The sequence below is a fragment of the Citrus clementina genome, unplaced genomic scaffold, assembly GCF_000493195.1.
Source record: "Citrus clementina cultivar Clemenules unplaced genomic scaffold, Citrus_clementina_v1.0 scaffold_7, whole genome shotgun sequence".
NCBI classification, from domain to species: domain Eukaryota; kingdom Viridiplantae; phylum Streptophyta; class Magnoliopsida; order Sapindales; family Rutaceae; genus Citrus; species Citrus x clementina.
In genome coordinates this window covers 4008066-4025397 of record NW_006262075.1, presented here as the reverse complement: position 1 = coordinate 4025397, position 17332 = coordinate 4008066, and the positions used below count along the sequence as shown (strand labels likewise).

General features: G+C 35.9%; 2 protein-coding genes across 3 annotated transcripts; one reads left to right on the top strand and one right to left on the bottom strand.

Annotated features, from left to right (window-relative positions):
* Positions 1-3382: 3382 nt before the first annotated feature.
* Positions 3383-9658, bottom strand: LOC18037753 (casein kinase II subunit alpha-2). 2 transcript variants are annotated; one of them, XM_006426012.2, is made up of 10 exons: positions 9200-9658; positions 8802-8931; positions 8090-8284; positions 6446-6603; positions 5161-5251; positions 4653-4718; positions 4269-4351; positions 4105-4168; positions 3956-4024; positions 3383-3810 (listed from the first exon to the last, which is right to left on the bottom strand). In XM_006426012.2, the coding sequence occupies exons 1-10, from the start codon at positions 9589-9591 to the stop codon at positions 3754-3756; spliced, it is 1305 nt and encodes a 434-aa protein (XP_006426075.1). In that variant the 5' UTR covers positions 9592-9658; the 3' UTR covers positions 3383-3753. The 2 variants fall into 2 exon arrangements, with proteins under 2 accessions (XP_006426075.1, XP_024036162.1); XM_024180394.1 differs by lacking the exon at positions 4653-4718.
* Positions 9659-12378: 2720 nt separating this feature from the next.
* On the top strand, positions 12379-16791 carry LOC18037675 (queuosine salvage protein). Its single transcript, XM_024180653.1, has 7 exons — positions 12379-12762; positions 12884-13027; positions 13946-14044; positions 14692-14768; positions 14870-14978; positions 15103-15431; positions 16272-16791. Exons 1-7 carry the CDS (start codon positions 12693-12695, stop codon positions 16362-16364), a joined length of 921 nt encoding a protein of 306 aa, XP_024036421.1. The 5' UTR covers positions 12379-12692; the 3' UTR covers positions 16365-16791.
* The last annotated feature ends 541 nt before the right edge of the window (positions 16792-17332 follow it).

Sequence of the window (17332 nt, the reverse complement as noted above, 5' to 3'; positions counted from 1 at the left end):
TATAATTTCATTGAAATCACCGAAGCACAACCATGGTAATGAGGAAAAGCTTGCTAACCTTTTCAATAGAGTCCATGTATGATACTTTTGTCCTGCCACTGGGTGTCCATAGACTCCTGTGCACCTCCAATAGCTGCCATTTTCTGCATACACCACTGAGTCAATATGGTGCTTGCTAGGGGTGGGCAAAAAAACCGTAGTCTTAAAAAAACCGAACCGAACCGATGATTTTTTCTAATTCGGTACGGTTTTTTTTTTAAAAAAAACCAAACGATACAATTTATAAAAAAACCGAAATGTCGGTTCGGTATTCGGTTCATTTAACTGAACCGAAAAACCAAACCGAAAAACCGAATTATTTTTAAATTTTATTAAATTAAATGTGTTAAATTTTAACTAATTGTGTAAGATAACTAACATAAACTTGCATACACACAATCAGAGTATATATATATGTTAGTGTTACAATTTCGTAAATTTTTATTTCCCAAAATAAACCCTAAAATAAAATATAAAACAATTTCATAAATTTCGTAAATTTCAATTTCTTGAAGAATTTTTTAGGCCAATGCAGTCTCAAGAACAACAGCAAGTAGCTGAAGAGTAAATGATAGTTGATTGATGTTGCTTACCAGTAAGTTTTCTTTATTTTTTTTTAAACTAGCATCTTATTATATAGATTGTTTATTTAATTATTTATTAATAGCTAGTAAGATATTATTGATAAAATGTGTTTTGAATACTTTGTATTTATTGTTAATATTTATAATGAAATTAGGGTGAACTTGTTGAAAAAAATTATTACATTTATGAAGCCCAATGGGCTAAAAATTTGAAAATTCAAAATAGGCCCAATAGGCCCAGAACCGAAAAAATCGAACCGAACCGAACTGAACCGAAAAGAACCGTTTGAGTTCGGTTCTTTTTTAGTTCGGTTCTTATTCGGTTCTTTTTATAAAATAACCGATTTAAATCGGTTCTACTTAATTTCGAATCGAACCGAACCGTGCCCACCCCTAGTGCTTGCTATATGACTGAATGTGTACCGTGACTTCCGAACTCCACAATAATGCCAGTCCACCTCCCATACCTTCTCTACCAACTTCAAAGCAGTTTTCAAAATTCAAACTTTCACTAATTCTTCTCATTCGTTTCGGCTCCAACTTTGTCTCACAAAAGAAAACTATATGTGGTTTGTATCTTTGGAGAATATTTTTTGCTTCACGGAACATTCAGTCCGTCCCCAAACCCCGAACGTTCCAGCTTAGGACTCTCATGGTTGTCGGCGGGGCTGGTCACCAGCCTCCGCCGTTGAGCTTTCAAGGTTCCCGACTGCCATTTCCATATCTCTTTCATCTTCTCTGTCTGTGAACTCCCACTTTAGTATTTGCTCTGCTGCTGGAAATGCAGGTGGGGATTTTGTAAATGAGCTATCCATCTTTTTTCTTTTTTGCTTCTGAGCTTGGCCACTTTTCTTCGCTTGCTAGTCTTTTTACTAACAAAGAGCCGTGTTTTGAAAACACTCTTGGGATATTAATTCTAGCTTGAGCTTTCCATTTTTTGGCTTTGGGCTTAGCTTTAAGAGGCTCTGGTCCATTTACATATTCCTCCATCACGACTTCAGTATGGGCCGAGGCCTTGTCTAAGGCTTGATGCAGTGGCATACTTTGAGAATACCCCCTGGTTTCTATTTTTTCCCGCTCATTTTTCCCTCTTTTTTTTTCCGTTTTCCTCTTCATGTTCTGCACTGAGCTTTTGACTGTCCTTCAGCAGTTTTCCTTCTTTCCCCTTTACCTCTTCTAGCTCCTGCTGCCTAGCAATTTTTTCCGTACTAGTTACGTCTTCAGGTGTTTGCCCATTTTTGTCTACCAGTCTCGAGAAACCCCCTTCTTGCATTGAATGCATCTCTGCTGCTTTGGATTTTCGGGTCGGATTCAACCCGTCTTCTTGACCCGGTCTGTCTGTAGCATTTTGGCCTTGCATTTCTGTAATGCCTACTGGAATTTGATTTGATGAGGATTCTGGTTTTTGCTTGTTTGTGGTTATATTCCATCTTTCTTTGCCCCTGTGTTGCTTCAGTTTGTCCACCATAGTTGTGGCTTTAATCCATGGCCCATACAGTAACTCCTCTTTAGCTTGGTTTTTAAACTTTGTGCATTCTCTGTACTGATGACCAATGCAGCCACAACAATAGCAAAAATCAGGCAGCTTTTCATATTGGATTGTAATTGGGACAGCATCTTCTTCACCATCTTCTTGTTCAAGCGATAAGAGAGTCATTAGAGGCTTAGTAATATCAATAAATATTCTAAGCCGGATAATTTCCCCAGTGCATTCTCCATTTGCATCTGTCCAGACTTCTTCTACTCTTCCTATGGCTGCTCCCAGCTCTGAAATTGTTCCCTTATCCATACACAATGGGTACATTTTTTAGTTGCACCCAGAATGATGCATTGGTAAAGGATTGTTTTGACACCTCTCCAATACCGGTTGGTTCTGTGAATATAATAAGTGCACCATTAAAATGCTAGGGGCCACCTGCACTTGCTCTCCTCTTGTCGGTTTCTGCTGCAAATCTAAATATGAAGATATTTTCTCCCATGGCATCAATCTTCACTTCCCTGATTGTTTGCCATGCCTGTTGCATCGCTATCTTCAATCCTTCTTTATTAACATTTCTACTTGTCAGCACTTTACCTACTAAACACCCTGCAACTATCTTTTCTCCTTTTGACTTCATTTCACTCTTGAAGGATACTTTCCCTTCCTCCCCACCTTTCAAAGTTATGGCTTTGCACTTGCGAATCAACTCTTCTGTATCCATTTTGGATCTCAGAAGTTTTACTCAGCAGCCCCTCCCCCTCTCTATTTAATGCAATATTATTTAAAGAAACCGCCTCAAATAAGCCATCGAGGCTTTGATTTTGCACAGACAATGAACATACTTAAAATAAAGAACCCAACTAGTAGGTAAAAACAAGAGTCATAAAGACTCTATTCATCTTCCATTCTCGGGTTTTCAGAGAAAACGAGAGGACTGGCCGTATGAAATTATATCGTAACAAATATCCATACTTGATCAAACAGTAGTTAGTAGAAAACAGGATGACTTTCGAAATTATTTATACAATAAGAAAATGAGTTTTATTCAACAAACAAACAAGAGACAATGAACAAAAACAAAAGAGGGATCAGCGAGTCATAACATAGTCCAGTTCGCAGAGAAGAACCTCGAAAAAATAACAGTGGATTCCACCGTCTCCTCAACATCATCAAATTCAAATAAACTGGTAAAAAAGCGTTTGGAATTTTAATTAACTACTGAATTTGATTCGTCGGGTTACAAAATTTCAGTGTTTTTAAAAGGAAATGAAAATGAGGATTACATATTTAAGCCATTTCTCAAGTAAATAATAGCATAAAAAGGGTAAGAAAAATATTTCTTTTCCATTTGGCCATGGAAAAATGTAGGACACAAATCCACGCTACCTTTCGTAGAAATCAGATCAATAAGACGATTCACAAAGTTGGAGCACACATAAATGAGATTACCCGCAAATATAAGGTAAGTTTCTAAAAGTCAAAAGAAAAGCTTAAAATGAAGAAAAATGGAAGATGAGGAGCTGGTATCCGATAGTTTGCAACAGCTGAAAACTAAGAAACCACCACTATTGAAGGATCGGACAGACAAAGTAGCAAGGTCACTGTGCACCGTGAAGATGTTGATCTTAACAGCATCCGAAATTGAATATGCTATGAACGACTTCTGCTGCTTTCTGCATTTCTTATCGGGAAGAAATAAGGATGGGCCTGCAAAACAGAAAGGTGGTTTAATTACAACAAAATATTGTATGAGCAACCAAAACAAAAGAATTATGGGCAAAATATGCACAAGAGGGATGTCAACAGTTTTGTACAAGTTTAGAGTTTTGACAGGTAAAGACCATTGACTTACCATTGCTTCTTTTGCTGTCGGCCTTTCTTGGTGATCATATCGCAGCAACTTGTCAAGAAAATCAACAGCCTCCCAAAAGAAAATATATAAATTAAAATGTATCTTTAGAATTGCAAAAAGCATCAACTGCAAATGACTAAGAATTCTACCTCAGGAACTGCCAAATGCTGATTCTCCACATTAATGAACTTTGACCATGGTTTCCGGCTGTGCCTGTACCAAGAAGTTTCTCAGTAAAAAATTACAGGTTTTGAGGCAAAAATAATAATTAAAAAAAATAAAAAATTGAAAGAAGTACGATAATATCACCAACCTTCCCACGAGAGCTGCAAGATGCGGATCTAGCTCTATATGGTACTTATTCAGGTATGCATTTAACTCATCTGTCCCAAGCACCTGCCACAGAACATGACCCAAAAAATAAATAAACAAATAAGCAAGAAAGAATTCCAACTCAGGACTTGCTAGTGTCACATGCTGATAGACGGTATTATACATCTTTTTTTTTTTTCTTCTCTTTTTATAGGGAACTCACATTCATTTAATAGTGTGCATCAGCTGAAAACAAAACAATTGATAGACTCTTCTAGATAATCGAATATCTAAGGGAGAAAAATATCTCTTAATTGGAACAATATGTGCAAAATGCATTACAGATCTGCTCAACTCTTAGTTTATTCCGCATAAGACCACATACCTTGGCAATTTTGACCAACTGATCATAATTATCATGCCCATAGAAGAAAGGCTCCTTACGAAATATCTGTACAACACAAGCCTCAATAATAAGCATCAGAAACCTTGACGTTATATGAAATTTTGATCCTGCTCGCCATCTGCCACCCAATGGATGAATATGCAAGTAGATCAAGATCACTCATCTATGGCATGTCCAAGAAGATATTCTACCCATATATCTAATAAGATGCTAATTTCTGGACAAAATCTGTTGCGACCACTTAAGAAAGCCTCACACAAAAACATGTCCATTAGCTGGCACTCAATAATCACAGTGTCGGTGGCAATATAGTTTTGGGACTTGACACAGAGAAGATATGTCCAAGCCCACTTGCATACACACCACAAATGGGAATGAGGAGATTCAGAGGAAAAAAAGGAATGCTACATGTTCTCAAAAACCAAGTATTGAGACAGGAATGACCCAGCCCACTGACATAAAAAAGTACTGACGGAGAAACACTTACCATTCCAGCAAACATACAACCAAGACTCCATAAGTCTAAAGAATAATCATAATCTTGCAGATCAACAAGAAGCTCAGGACCTTTAAAGTATCTGCAACCAAGGATGGAAAGAGGAATGACATTAGTTTGCAGTAAATTCTCAGAAATGACCCTTCACTTTCAGATGCCAACCACTTTAACATCATACATTGAATACAAGGACAAATCAATTTTGGAGCTAAACAGCAAGAACATATGACGACCAACACCTCCCACCTCCCAAACAAACAGAAGAGCAAACAAAGAGGCCCACCTTTTCTCTATTCCTAGCAGACTAACATGTTATACGGGTTTTGCGTCTAAATTTTGGGATATTAGTTATTTCATTTTATTCATAAATTTGGCCTGGTTTTCAGTGGTATGATACTTATTTCCTAGATTCAAGATCAACTATGATTTGCTTTGACATCTATAACTGTACTTGAGACATAATTCTTTTAAGATACATTTATTCATTTTCGAATTCATTGTCCTCATCTACCCAATTTTTTCCATTAAAAAAATGCACATTTTAGATTATTCTGGAAGTTAGCAAATTATTCCTTTGTCTTTCTTTTCTATGGACACAACTATTCTCGATTAATCCTGAAATTTTGATTACAGAAACATATGAATCCAACATTATCCCATTACACTCAATAACAGACATTCTTTGCAGCAATGAAATTCAGAGTAAAAGGAAAATCTGTCAAAGTTGATACAATAGTAGTTGTGTATCCTTGGGCAAGGACAGATAATCAAAACCCATTGTTCTTTCTTAGGAATTATTCAAACCAAATGATTTATCAACTAACAAATTATGTGTTCTGTCTTTTTTCCCCTAAACTTAGTAATAAGTTTGTTTCACGTATATGCCTGAATTTCAAAGTGTCACAGCAGTGGACAACAAGAAGTCCAGTCCACGGTAATTCTACGATAATACCCAAAATGAAAAACCAAGAACTAGTTTCTCAGACATTATAGACAAACGTCATTCATTCCTCCAACTACAATTTTCTTAATACAATATTAATCGGCAATCAATCGTCCAACCAATCCACTGCCAATGATAAGTTAAATCAATTCCCAAAGCCAACCCAAGTAACAAATAGTTAAAATCAGACCAGGCGAAGTTACAATTATCTGGCAATTTTTAGATGCTATAATGTCTTCGACAAATGAACAATCAGATGAAAAAACAGATACTCAAATAATAGCACCTGTAGAAGTGAAACAATTTATATATTGGGAGGGAAGAAACCTCAACCTTGAAGCAACACGAACATTATATTCTTTGCCAGGATGATAAAACTCTGCAAGACCCCAATCTATAAGACGAAGTTTCCTTTGCTCATGATCAATCATCACATTATGGGGCTTCACATCTCGATGCATTATGCCTTGTGAGTGGCAGTAATCCAATGCCTGCGGATCAAGGTTGTTATCAAATAAAGAACAAATGCATTTCTAAAGATCACAAACAACATTAAAGGACAGTGATTTAAACATATAACATCCCACACCCAGCAATCCATATATCAGAAGACAAGGTATACAGAAAACTCATAAGTGCATGCACAAGAGTCAATTTTCTTTCTTATAATTTCAAACAGCACAGCATCTTGCAATCACAAAATCCAACAAACTTCCAGACGAGACTAGCAGACCTCAAATCTAAGAGATCTGTCATGCAAATATGTCTGCTTCCTTCAAGTATAGATAAATGGTTTGCAATTTAACACTTGAATGATTCCCCCAAATGGAAAACCTAACTCTTTCTTTATGAAGAACGTGTTCCTAAAGACATATAGAGAGCACAGCAATCCTCCCAAAACGATGATATGTTTAACGAAACATTAAAGAATGTCAAAGTTCAAAACCAACGTATTCAAAGAAACATAAACGCAGGACCGACCTACCTATATATTGGTGAGAATACTTGAAATAAGCAAATGAACCGTAGTTATTGACATAGTTATAAATCATCGTTGCATGTAGAATGTAAAGGATAGTGAAAAAAAAAAAGGAAAAAGGAAAGAAAAGAAAGCACATCCAGACTGGAGTACAATTTAAGATCCATCTCACAACTCTCCAACAAAATTACACTCGTTAATATTTCCCAAAAAATGAGTCCAAGCTCGGCATCCAGAGTAATATCAGGACAAGATCACCATTCAATTCCCATAGAAGAACGTAATCAAGCATTCCCATAGATGAACATAACCATGCATTAACAGAATATATTGACTTTTGTTTTGCTCCTAGAATATAATTTCTCCAATTGTCGCTAGAATTTCTTTGAGACAAGAAACGCTTCAATGTGTCTTCACTAAAAATTTAATGGAGAATGAAACTCTTGAAAGAATGGTGTATTTTTGTGTTTTTCCCCCTTGTTTTATAAATCATTCAACGAAGAATATGAACTATTATGTTGAACTGCATGTTTGAAGGATAAAAAAACCAATGTGTTTCTTTCACCTCACTGAAAGAACTAAAACTCTTTCCTATATATTTCATACCAAATACAAATGCAAAAAAGCTCATCAAAATTTTCCATTACACTCTGGCCATCGATAGAAAACAAGAAAAGAAAAGCAAATAGTTGAAAAACGTACAGATGGAAATTCTAACCTAGCCAACTGAATAAAAATGAATACAAATGGCCACACAGACACGCACACACACATGCGGGGAGTAAAAGAAAAAGAATAATGATAACTCTAATGATATAAATCCAAAAAACACTACATTGGAGATTGTGTTTTCTTCATATTTTAGCTCTGTCCGCACTAGACAATTCTTGAATGTATATGTATATATGTTGTGATGAAGAAGTATAAATGATTGTATAATATAAGGTTTGCAACCTCTTCAAGCTATCAATTGAAAAACAAACTAGTGTTTCACTTGCCTTTAGAAGTTCATAGATGTAATACCGAACATCATAGTCCGAGAGTGTTGGATAAAGCACTTTAAAATCTGTATTATTCACATGTTCAAATATAAGACTTGGGGTCTTTGATTGCTGGTCTCGTACAATATCAAGCAACTTGATAATATTCGGTCCACCACAAAGATTCTGAAGTATTTTTATCTCCCTCTTAATCTGCATTTGACAAGAAAAACAATGTCAGGCTTTCCAATTTCAAGCTAAGCCATAAATCACAAGCTTCACAAGCATAGTTAACACAATCTGAATTTCTTCAGACCAGAAACATAAGAAGTTCCCCATGGAAATGGAGGGCAAAAACAAAGCTTGCATAACCAACCATAGTTTTCAATACAGATTCAACTAAAGAGTATCTGTTCGCTATGCATACATGCATGTATAATAAAATAGAATAAAAACTTTTCCATTTTAACATAAGCACAACAATTTAATCAACGCTCTCCTCAGTAGTATAACATTCCAATGAATAAAGAAGTTCTCAAAATACACATTCTAATTCAAAACTCTTCCAGGAATACATGTGCCTACCAACATAACTTTCAATTCTCACATTCTTCAGCAACTGACGTGATTCCATCCACAAAAACTAAATATCTAGAAACACGTGCATATAATGAAAAAAAGCAAAATAAAACTTAGAAATAACAAACATATTTCCCACGTCGAAACTTACCTTCTTCTTCTTAACAGGCTTAAGAATCTTAATAATACACTTTTCATTATCAGTGCAGTGCACGCCTTCAAACACTTCACTATATTTCCCCCTCCCAACCTTTCTCACCACCTCGTAATCATCCTGCTCCCTATTAATAAACCAAACACACCAATAAATAACCATTACATGCCCCCGAAACATGTCAAGAAACTAAACGATACAAAAATATTTATAATTTATAGCTTGCAATGATAAAACTAGCATTTTTAATGCAAGGAGATAATATACTCCCTATCAGCTAAACAATAATTTTTTAGTAATTCTCCCGTGAAACAGAAACCCTAAGGCATAAAGCAAATGAAACTAGAGCAAAATAGATGAGAATAACTAATATATAGAGAAAAAAACCATGTTACCCCCACTGAACGGTGAGGGACTCGTAGTCCCAGTACTCTCTGGGGCGAACCACATTAATATCGGAATAAACCCTAGCTTTGGAGGGCGCGCCTGAGCGCCGAACCGATTTTCCGATCTTTTGAGCCAGCGTGTCCGGCGGCGTGGCCAACTGCCTTAACCGTTGATGTTGGTGTCGCGCGTGGGATAGAGACGCGCTGGAGGCGAGTCCGCGAAGAGTGCCGAAAGGGGTGAATATACGAGAAGATTGAGATAATGGAGAAAAGAGAATCTTTGACACCGATGTTGTTCTTGACGATGATGTGTTTGATGAAATGGCAAAGAAAGATGAAAAGAGAGTTGTGTTTTTGTAGTTGTTGCGATGGATTGTGAACTGGAAAGGCCTTATGGCCATCTATTTACCCAAAAAGAGTGTTAGCCGGAACGGGGAATCGATTTTTATTTCAATCATGTTTATTGTTTTTTTTTTCTTTTTCCTTTCCCCCTTTTTTTGCTTTTTCCCCTTTTTCTTTTTTAAATCAGTCCTGTTTAAACGACGTCGTATTACTGTAGGCCTTGCTAGTCGTCCTGATAATGCTTAGGGATGGCAAAACCTCAGGCCGGGTATTGCAATGACCGGATCCTACCCGGATGCAATCGGTCCGGATCTAAGTTTGGATCGGGTTTTAATCTGGATATCCGAATTTTATATTTTTTAATATTATATGTGTATATATTTTTTATTTTTTGGTAATTTTATAAGTTTTAAATTTAATTTAATAAAATTTGACATGAAAATATAAACTTTAAGTATTTAAAACTTTATATATGTTTAATAAATGAGTCAAATAAATATAAATATTTAAAATAATATGTATTTTATAATATTTTTTTAATAAAATCCAGATTCCAGATTTATCAAGTGATGCCCAAGACCGACCCGACTTCATACCCGGGCAGAATAATACCCGGCCCACAACGTCCGAATACGGTCCGGGTCCAGACTGGGCGGGTAATTTTGCCGCCTCTAATAATGCTGAGCTGTTTCAATAAAAAGTTTAATTAAATTAATGTCAATGTATAAAGCATTGTCTATTCAAGCAAGAAACCTCCATGAAGTAAATAATCTCTTCTCAATTGAAAATCTAATTACTAAAACGTTTTTCTATCTCTTTTTTAGTATCAATTAATATTGATTATACATCAAATTATTATATTACATTAAATATATAACCGGAACTTACATTATTACATTAGATTTCATTAAATACATGTCCAGATAAATAACTCTCAATAAAACTTATAAATTAACTCTACACAATTATGTGTAATTGAGGAAAATTGAGTTCATGAGCATTCAAACCACTACTCTCACAATCATACTTAACTGTGAGGGTAGACCTTTCAATTCAGTTACTACTTCTCAATAAAATAAAAAATCATTGAGCTACTTCTACAAAATAAAATTTTCATTATTATTCAAACCAATTCAACCAACTTGTAAAAATTAAAATCATGACTTTCTCCCAATTTGTGCTGAAGCCTTTTTCTTTTTCTTTTTTAAGGACAAAGTTCTGTTGAGATTGTATCCTTAGTAGGAACCACGGAAACTTACAATTTTTGTTGCATTCATCCAACAAATGTGGGCGGCTCATTTCTATTTTCTCCTTTTAGCCAATTTTCATTCCACTTTGTATCCACATTAATCCAATGAAATATTATTAATCGTGTTTGTGCGCAATTGGCCCACCTTTCTAATCATTACACGAATAAGTAAAATGGCAAATCCAGCGTCTACATGAAAACTCAATTAAAGAAACATAAATTGTTTGATCTATCACTTTATTGTTTCGGATTTTTAATTTAGTGTTGTCCATTTTTGGGGCATACAAAATCATTGTGCCTCCTACTTTTGTTGGAACTGGGGGTGGGTAAATAATCCGTTTCGGTCTGAAAATTTCAAGCTCAGACCAGATGTAGATGAATGGTCCAATATGATTTTAGCCAATTAAAACTCTGACTGTCTCACATTAAAATTAAAAATGTAATTATAATTGTTTAAAAAGAAATAAGGAGAAATCGAAATGTTTAAAGAGACGAAGCAGCTACCTATCAAAATTTGATAAAATAATGATAACCCTATTTGATCTGAATTTATTAACCGATCCGAATATGAATTTGATTAAATTATGACGTTGGATTGAGTTCGAATTATCTTTTTTCCAATATGATCAACCCAAAACCCAATCCAATTCATTCGAAAAGAAATGAGAAAAGCTTTTGGTCTGTTAACACAGTGAATATCAACAAATGTTGACTGATATGTTAGGGCCACAAATTAACATGATATAACAACATTGGTTAGATAAAACATTCTACGAACCACATGTTTTATTTTCTTAACCTTATAAAAAAAAAAACAGCGGTAAGAGAGCAGCATTGTAAATAATTTTTAACAGTAAAAAAAATCAAATGGGTTGTGGTGGGAAAAAAAATCCCGAATCGATTCTAATTTTTAAACAGGGTAAAATTAAGTTCAAAAAGTGGTCCAAGCATATCAATTTCCTACTCTCACCAGAATTTTTGTCATCTTTAGTTTTCACAAAGTTTGTAATTATAGTATTACTGTTATTCCTCTTTTTATTTTAAAAATAATACTAGAATTGTAAAATTATTTTGTACAAATTCAAGTGACATAGCACTGCTGATTACATAAAATTTAATATAATAAAAATAAATAAAGTGAATTAGGTGTTTTCATTCCATCAATAATTTATCAAAGTGTTCGGCAAAATATTATTAGGTAATCACCGGTGGCTTCACCTACAAAAGGGGAATATAAATAATACGGCCAATTGTAATAATGCCTAGAGGCAGCGAGGCACATGCATTAGTGGGCCTTGTCCCCCAATGGACGCGACAAAAGCCTGTCCAATTCCATCGCTCAGACCCAGCTCGTCCCCAATTTGACAAAAAATAGAAAAGAAATGTCTCACCTGACACGTAAAACAAACGACTGCTACTACGGACGGATGGCCGACGCTTAGTTAATTTTTATTTTATAGATTAAATTAATTGAGTCAAAAAGGCAGCCGCAAATACCATTGACTGACTGTGACAATGAGCCTTTTCGGATAACTTTATCAGGCCAAAAAAGGTGGCAATTGGCCACTGCATTTACACATGAGAGTTGAGAGAGGCTTTGTATATTTGTGTGGTTGAAGACTGGGGTGTGATGGGGTGGGCCCAATCCAACCCCAAATCCACTCCACACTCACGGGGCGGTGGTCAACATACAAACTGTAGCACACTATAGCGGGAAACTTCGAATTATCTTACAAATTGGCTTTCCTAATTCTACTCTGTAGCTTCCATTTGTTGTTCTACTATATACACACACACACACACACACACACACACACGTTGTCTGTCAGTTTATGAAATCCCATTTAGGGTTTAAAGACAAGAACTCACAGGTCGGACCCTCTCATTTGAACCACAGCCACAGCCACAGCCATGGACGATGTCAGGGAAACCTCTGCGTGGGTTGCTACTCACTCCTCTCACGTGCTCGTTGACTCTTCTGGTCTATTACTTGGGCTCTTTTATTTTTGTTTTACTCGCGAATGCATGCAAGTTCGTCTTTTTATTTTTATTTTTATTTATGGGTATAATATTACTGTTAGATAGTCGTGTTAATAATGCAGGGATTGAGAAGGTCGTAGAGAATATACAAGGCTCGATTCCTAAAGTGGAGTGGGATTACGAGGGGATTCACTACTTTGATAACGGCCCGCTCTCCGTTCAATACCTGTTTGTCTTGGATGCCATGAATTTTTGTTTTTGGCCTGGTAATATAATCTCTTTATTTGTTTCTATTTTTCACTTTGTTTGTTGCTTATTCTTTTAGCATTGCCTTTGTTTTTTTCGTGCTATATTTGTCCCCGTTCCCTTTTTTTTTTTTTCGTTTCAAAAGAAATATTGATTTCTATTCTCCTAGAAGCTCAAGCCACTCTTTTGAGGCTTTAATCGTGTATGGTGTTGCATATTTCGTCCAAATCCATTTTTCAAAGCTTAGGATACAATTTCAAGTTGTTGGATAAAATTTTGGGTCCAATCTTATAGAAAATGGCTTGCCGTTTTCAGGACATCCCGTAGGATTCTCATCGAATAGAGAATTGCTTTTACAAGTTCCTAACTGGGTTCGCTACATAAACAGTTCCTGTATCCTTAATTTTCTGAAAATGAAGAATTGTTTTTAGATATTTTGGATTCCAACATGTGAGATGTTTGTATCTAATTTTCCTCTGCTTTAGATTCAAGTCTTACTATTTCCCTACACAGCTTGGAAGACTTTGCCGCTGCTTAGCTCCAAGATTACTGGAAGAACGTGGTTGGTGGATGTTGTAGGCATTTTAGTTATGCAATAGTATTGTAGGAAGATGGATCCCCTTATCACTTTGTATGCGCACATCAATACTTGATATTGATGTGCCCCAGTAGTGGGAACTGAATGTAATTTGGTATATCTGGTGCAGTGATAGGAAGCAAATTACTAAGTAAACTATTCATATTTGGTTTTTTTTTACTGCTCACCACATTCTTCTCAAATATTTCAATTCGCTTACAGCAATAAACTCCTCCAAATTTGAGTAGAAACCCCTGATATATTTTATATATTTCTTGCCATTGTTCATGCAAGTTCTTCTTGTTTGCTCCACTAACATTTTTTTTTCCCTTTTTTCTTCTGATCTTGTCAATGCTTAAAGATAAGGATCTAAATTATGATCATCTAGCATTGGGTCTGAAGGCTGCTCTACAGAATGACAAATCTGCATTTGATGCCGATCGCCTGCAAAAGTACACTGGTATTTTTTTCCCCCCTGCTATCTGAACTTTGTAGGCTTTGTTGTGCATGTAGAACCCTTTGCTTGAATACAGACAAAGCGACGCATTCAAAATTTCCCTCTAATTAGATAGACATATAGAGTAAAAATGTAGAAGAAATAAATACTGAGCTGTTGGCTCAGGACAACAGAGCAAATTATGAAGATGGCAATATTTTCTCAACTGCCTTCTTAGGAGCATGCTTCACATCATCATTTGTCAGTGGTGTTGCCGGTCAGTGATGCTTACACACACACACACACACATTATTCAAGAGTGTGGAAGGACCTATGCAAGTTGAGTTTTTTCATGTGTTGCATGAATTTACATATTCAGTATAGTCAGCAAAGCCAGAAGTAGAATACTTAGGAAGTAACCTTTTTGCTTTGTCAAATATCTCTGTTCTTAGTGAGATAAAAAATTTTATCACCATGTACAGAACTCGTTCATGGTTTAAAGTTTCATCACCTTTTTTTGCCTTTTCCTCATTTCTTTTATGAAAACATATGCTCCTATATTGCACACATTTCTGTTCTTAGCATGAAAGATCAGCTGTGGAATTCTTCACATTCATTGAGAATTCTCTATTCCATAGGAAAGAAAGATGAGAGCAATCTTTTGGTTTCAGGTCCTGAGTTACGTGAATTGTTGAAATGGCCTAGGCCACTTCCTTTGGAGGATGAACGAGTCCGCCTATTGCATGAGGTAAAACTTACCTTTCCATAGTCGAAGTTAGCTTTGCCCCATGCAATTCTCTAGATTTATGGCCAAATTAGTTGTTTGAAATCATTAAATTTCATTTCTAGGTTGGGTTTGAACTGGAAAGAAACTTTGGGGGTAAAGCATCCAATCTTGTGGAATTATGTGGAAAATCAGCTGCAAAACTTGTTGCTCTTGTCACCCGTCACTTTGCTGGTATCCTTACTACTTCTTGTTCTATATTCTTAATGTATCATGCATGCAGGGGCATATGTTTTATATTGTTGTATCTCAGGCACAGCAGGCTATTTTTTAAGGTAGTTGCAATATGATGTTGTAGGCTTTCGAGATCACTCAGTGTACAAAGGTCACCAGGTATTCTTGTACAAAAGGGCACAGATATTTGTTGCAGATTTATGGGGTGCATTCAAAGGGCAAGGATATGGAGAATTTTATGACATAGGTTCAATCACTATGTTTGCGGACTATGTCGTACCAGCAGTGCTTGAGCAGCTTGGTGTGCTAAAATACAGTTCAAGACTTGCCAACATAATTGAGACCAATAATGAAATAAGTTCAGGCAGTGAAGAGGAAGTGGAATTACGAGCTTGCTCTGTATATGCTGTGGAGAAAATGAGGGAATTGATCAGAATAAAATCAGGAAAGCAGGTATGGGCTGTATGTTCACTTTTAATTTACATTTATTTCTTTCAACGATACAATATTATTGCAAAGAAAATTAGCTTCAGCATCATTTTGTCTATGGCTGGTATTATCTCTAGGCCTTTTAGTGGAGCTTGAATATTCTTGACGCATGCTTCTGGGCACATAGCTGCTATTCCTTCAGAATTCTTAGTTACAATTGTTTTATTCATGCCTACAAGGATAAAAACATTGTTCCTTGCAATATTTGTTTTAGCTCCAATGATACCAAGGCGTTGCTGAGTTAAAGTTATCTTAAATCTATTATTACCTAGGAATATGAAAGCTTTCTTAATGATACTGACTCGGGCTGTAGCTGGATCACATCAAACTGGTAGAAAGGATTAGGATAAGGCCTGTTTGACAGTCCAATGTTAAATTAATTTGCATGCAGATATTTTAATAACACAACAGTGTAGTTTATCTTTGCAGAATTACATAGCCTCTAGTGAATCTGTTAATGAAGTTTTGTTCTTGCTGTTATGGAAGTTTAGATGATTCAATATGTTCCGCTTCCACCACCCCCCAACCCCCAACAAACATGCACACACAATCTTCTGCAGCTGTAGCTCAGTGTGACTAGTGTCATTTAAAAAAAGGAAAAAATAGTTAGAAACTCAATGTAATGGCCTTGTTTTTTGCCTTTTGGGAGAGGGATGTGTTGTGAATCAGAGTACACATGCTCTTTCTTTTGTGCCTCTAGAACTGAAACAGAAAAGAATCCCTTTTATTATTCCCATGCTGTTTCTTCATTTTCCTTCTTCTTCTTCTTCTTTTTCTTAAGTATTCATCTGCTTCTTTGTTCAGGTTCTCAGTGTGGAACTGGACCTTTGGCTCTGGTCTGTTGGCGTCCAATGCCCAGCTCTACAACACCATCGGACGCTCTCAATTTATTATTGACTGCACAACATGACATTGTAGTGGCTTGCTATATATTTGCTGGTGGGAATCTGGAAATGTTAGCTTAGAAGAGTTGGGGTGATTAGGACAAGGCCAACATTAGTTTATGGCATCCTCTTTTGTTTTATACATTGTGAAGAGTCACCGCTTAAAACAATTTTAGAGACCTAAGTTGTGCTCTCTTAATTAGTTGTACTTTTTAGTGGATTTAGATAAACCAAACAACTTTATTATATATACTAGTCAATATTTATTAAGTCCAATATTAATATCAAATGCTTCCTACAACAAATGGCTTTTCCCTTTGGGCTCAACGTGGAAATCAATGGCGCATGAACTGTGGCAGCATTTATTTGTGTGCTAATTCAATTGTACTCTGCAGGAATAATTTGGTACTCACCTTGGGGATGTAGTTTGGACTTTTACATTAGGCCTCACATGAATGTTGTTTCTCTTAGAAACTTGTAGCATTTCATATAAGGACTAAGGTGATGGAATACTGAAATTCATTGGATAACTTAAATAAATAGCTGTCCTTTGAAATTCCTTTTTTTTTTTTTTCATAAAGTCCTTTGAAATACTTATTAGTGGCTAATTACTATTTCTATTGATACATGTATGCCAGCCTGATTCTTCAACTTCTTGGTGAGGTTTTCTTTCAGAGCTATCAGCTGTGGAATATCCATGATCATTGTTAAATATTCTGAATAAGAATATGCTGTTTTAGCATGGGAGTTGAGGGTTGCATCAAAGGAAAGTTAGTAGCTTATGCATATACTAGAAAACTAGTTAACTTTTCCACCTACATTTCTTATGTCATAGACCTATAGAGGACTTTCTGTACTATAATCGCTAAACTTCAAGGTCAGCTGTTGTATTTCACTGGTTGCGCTATTGCAAAGAATATAAAGACCTACCTGTTAAATCTCCAGTTATCCAAGGCAGGATTGTGGCTAGGCTAGCTTTTG